Here is a 4,418-nt window from a genome sequence, read left to right as displayed (position 1 = left end):
GTGGGGAGCAAAAAATGTTCCGTGGTGCATGGAATCATGTGCGCCACAGAAATGTGTATTTCCTGTGGCGCATGTGTTTATGGTGCGCCACAGAATATCTTATTTCTATGGCGCACGGGGCTAGTACGTCACAGAATGCCCTAGTTCTGGTTCTGTGGCGCACGGGGCTCTGTGCGCCATAGAAATAGCGAAACCAATGATTAAGGCTTGCCGGGTGTGAGTCCCACCATGTGTGCCAGGTGCGCCACAAAAATAAGCTATTTCTATGGTGCACCTAGTCTAGTGCGCCACAGAAATTGTTTCTATGGCGCACGAATAGCTGGTGTACCATAGAAATAGAATCTCATCTATAAGATTTTTCCTACTAGTGTCCGGTCGGTTATCGTGTTAGATGGTGTTGTTGCAAGTCTGGCTCTTCCAATCTATGGTTTTTATCTTTGGTGGTGGTTGTTGCTCTGGTGCGTTGGTCTTTTGGGGACTTAGCACGTCGACTTCCTGTTTGGTACAACAAATTCTACTACGACAAGCTTTTCCTGACTTCACTGAGGGAGGACGAGGATTGCGGCGCCTTCTCGACTCGCTCTAGTACTTGTAGTCTTTAGTAGGTGGTCTAAGAATATATTTGTAATCTGTTTTATTTTTAGAGCTCTTTGTACTACCATTCACGATTATCAATAGATTTATAGATTTTTTAAAAAAGAAATGGTTAAACTTTCTGAGTCATAGTAGACAGTGAATGTGTGTCTCCAGATATATTTGCTGCAGTTGATATTTTAGTGTTGGCTTTTCACTTCAGAGGCATACCGCTCGACGGAAAGACAACTTGGCTCCAAGATGCATATGCTTCATTTACATAAAAAATATATTTTAAACTGTTGAAATTTTTTAACAAAAAACTCTACATGTACATTTTCACAACTATGTGTATCCGTTAAGTTTCGCGTAAAAAAAATATTACTTATAACCGATGGAAAAAAGAGAAAATTTATCTTTGTGAAAAATCTTATTTTTAGACTGAATTTAGTCTTTTTACAAAAGCTACACGACAAGTCATCTTTTTATGAAACAACTTTATGAACACCCGGCACTTGAAGATGTACATGCAATTTTTTATTTTATTTTTAACATTTTAAAATATATCTAAAATGCATTTTAAATAAATAAAGCATATGAGCCCAAAAAAAAAAACGCTCCCAACTGTCGATGCCGCCCACGCACAGAAGACACAGCTCAAGCAGGGCTGGCGCGCGTCCTCTCCTTCCTCTCGAGGAGACGCGCCAGGAGTCGGTCGTGCGGCACGCTTGTCCCGAACCCAGCAACGAGCTCGTCGAACGCGACTAGGCTGGCGTGCACGCGTGGCAGCACGCCCGGCTCCACGATCTCTTCTCCGACCACGGCGGAGAGCACCCTGGTTCCCGGCGCGCACGAGCCCAGTATGACGTCGAGCAGCCCGGGCTGCCGCCCGTGCAAGAACGGGCCTTCCTCTTCGCCGCCGCCGAGCGGGACGTCCCTCCGAATCCCGGCCTCCATCACGGCCATCTGCTCCTTCATCTCTCTCACCAGCCTTGCCCTCTCCTCTCCCTCCGCCGCGAATAGCACCGCGTGCGACAGCGGCGACACCTTGTCGTGGAAGAACCTCGCCCAGAACCTGGCCGCTGCGCGCGCGCGAGGCTGGTCCTGCGGCGGGAGCATCCGCGGCGCCCGGTCGGGCCACGCCTCGTCGAGGTACTCGAGGATGACGAGCGACTCCGCGAGGGGACGGCCGTCGACGACGAGCACGGGGACCTTGCCGCCGTGGACGGGGTTCAGGCGCAGCAGCGCCTCGCTCTTGCTCTCCAGGTCCTCCTCCGCGTACTCGTAGCGCACGCCCTTGAGCTCCAGCGCGTTCCGGGCCATGGCGGCGTGGGCGCTTCCCCACGCGCCGTGCAGCTTCACCTCCTTGCGTTCCGCGGCGGTGGCTGCCATGGTTTCGCCTTTGGTGCTGTGCGTTGCAGGATTAAGTGGAGGCATGTGTCTGTCTGCTAAATAGTGATATCAGTAGCTAATCTTCTTGCGCTTTACGATATGGATATGATTCTTTTAACCGGAGTGGAATGGTCAGGCGAGGACGTGCTGCACTCTGCAATCTCTGCTGCATTCAGAGTGGAGATTTTTCAACGTGACTGCTTGATCAACAAGAAGATGATTAGCAGTCAATAATTCTGCATGCTAAATTTTTATTGGACGGCTGTTTTGATAGATTATTAGTCAACTAGCACAATACCCGTGTGTTGCTACGGGTATATCATGTATTTAGCCCATGCATTTAGCAAACGAATTAGTTGTTACTCAAAACAAATGATCAATGAAGGCATGTCTTTCTTATCCTTCCAATTTAAAATATGTTCATATCAAACTATTTCGTCGAGCTCTAGCACTGCACATGTTTGTTTTCTATCTTCAAAAATTGTTTGCAAATGGTTTTGTTTGCTCTCTACAACCATAGCTGAACTTGGTGTCAATACGTTGATATTTTATGACTCTTCAGTTCCTTGCAAAGAGATGTTGTTCTGAACCGGGCCACTGAGTATTTTTTTTTGCTCTAGAGGCGTAGATGTGTTGGTCTTCTTTAATAAGTTTCCATGTGAATCATCATTTAATTTTCCGGAAAGCCATTGTATTGTACTTAATTTAACTCGGATAGTGTGTAGACCTCTACGTGAAATAAAATTAGAAATTTATTTAAACTTATTTTTGTTCATGTATTATGGTTTTTTGTTCATCATATTGATGTGATGTGTTCCTATTAAGTTACTTTTTTGCTATGACATTTTATTGAATGTAGTTATTTAAGAATACATATATCCGAAAACACAATAATTCTGGTGATTTACCTCACCAAACCAAGCTGTCCTAGCAACAAGAGAAGGGGTCCTTTAATTTTGTTGTTCTTCTTATTTTTCCTATTATCCCCATATAATGATGATTCCACTTTTGTGCATTTTATTTTTTGACTGTTGCATGATTAATGTTACTCCCTTCTAGATTACCAAAAATTATAGGTGGGATATGTTTGTGTACAAAAATAAGAAGATCGTAGTATTGCAGCCTAGCTCCACATTTGCTGCATTTTATTTTTCTATTTTGTTAATGAATTCTTTATATTTTTTGCTCCAAATTTATTTATAATATCTGACGCTCGGCATATCTGACGCTCGGCTACAGCGCGCGGCAACGCTCCGCGCCCGCGCGAAAAGCCAACGCTGGAAATTTGCCCCGCCCGCGCCCGCGCCCTTATTTCCCCACCTACCGCCGGCGCGAAATCCAGCCGCCGCCGGTCGAATCCGTCGCCGCCCCCGCTGCTGCGCGCCGCCGCGGCGTAGATCCGCCTCGCCCGCACCCCCTCCTGGCAGCAGCGGCCGCTCCGCCGCACTTTGGCGCTCGCGCCGCTGCCAGCGACGGATTCATAGGTGTTAGCGATGGTACATTTTATTTGTGAAATTTTATACAATTATTTGATCTTGTTGGATGCATAGGTGTGTGTTTGTTATTTGCGCGGAATGGCGCGTCCGGCGGAGGTGCTATTTTACCGCGCCAACGCGCGCTGCAAAATGGCGCACCCGGCGGGGGAAAAATCGCTCCGGCGCACGGCAATGGTTTACAGCGCCACGGTAGCGTTATATACCGCGCCAACTTATAACGTGCGTGTTGGAGATGCTCTTAACATAGGACCGTGCTCCCCGATCCAGCTTTTTTGGGCGATTCTTTTTGATTTACAATACGTAGGCTATCGGGACACGGTCAGCTGACCTATGTCTATGTGGCCGTGTCGTGTGCGATCAACCGATCAGCACGTTTCTTTGCTGGGCCGGCGCAACCTAGGGATGACATGGAAAAAATTAAAGTAAACGTACAAAGGCCCCAAACACCGATCAATCCGGGAAAGATCCACCAAAGAGATATGGCAGAATAGTACCACCTCGCTAACACGACGAGAGGGATCTCGCGGGAACACCACTTAAGAACGGTTCCTTCCCTGGTTTCCTTCCTCTACCGGTTTTCCTGGTTTTTCGCGGTTTTCCTCTCGTGGAAGCAGGTTTTCCTCGCAATGGAACGAATCTAACACGATTTTACACGATCTTTTTGACGTACGATTCTGGTTTAGTTACGTACGGACACCACCCATAGCCGTTTAATAGTAAAGATTTCTGTGTGAGTTTAACTACCAAAAGCAACATTACTGATGCACAAGCATACTTAACCACCGATAATGCTACACTTACGTAAATCTTCTTACGCAAACATCTTACGGGCTGATGTGGGGATTTGTCGATCCATCATGGGCCTAAAATGACGGGAGGTAACTGATTCTCAACAAACCAAAATTAGGCACGTCATCCCGTAAGTCAATCCCGTAGAAATTATCCCGTAAGTGTAGC

At 46.8% G+C, this 4,418-nt stretch overlaps 1 protein-coding gene across 1 annotated transcript; it reads right to left on the bottom strand.

Annotated features, from left to right (window-relative positions):
- Positions 1–1,013: 1,013 nt before the first annotated feature.
- Positions 1,014–2,034, bottom strand: LOC127316056 (glutathione S-transferase U10). Its single transcript, XM_051346478.2, has one exon. It carries the CDS (start codon positions 2,008–2,010, stop codon positions 1,231–1,233), a length of 780 nt encoding a protein of 259 aa, XP_051202438.2. The 5' UTR covers positions 2,011–2,034; the 3' UTR covers positions 1,014–1,230.
- Between the last annotated feature and the right edge of the window lie 2,384 nt (positions 2,035–4,418).

Source organism: Lolium perenne, chromosome 7 (assembly GCF_019359855.2).
Source record: "Lolium perenne isolate Kyuss_39 chromosome 7, Kyuss_2.0, whole genome shotgun sequence".
NCBI classification, from domain to species: Eukaryota; Viridiplantae; Streptophyta; class Magnoliopsida; order Poales; family Poaceae; genus Lolium; species Lolium perenne.
This window is presented reverse-complemented; position numbering and strand designations above follow the sequence as displayed.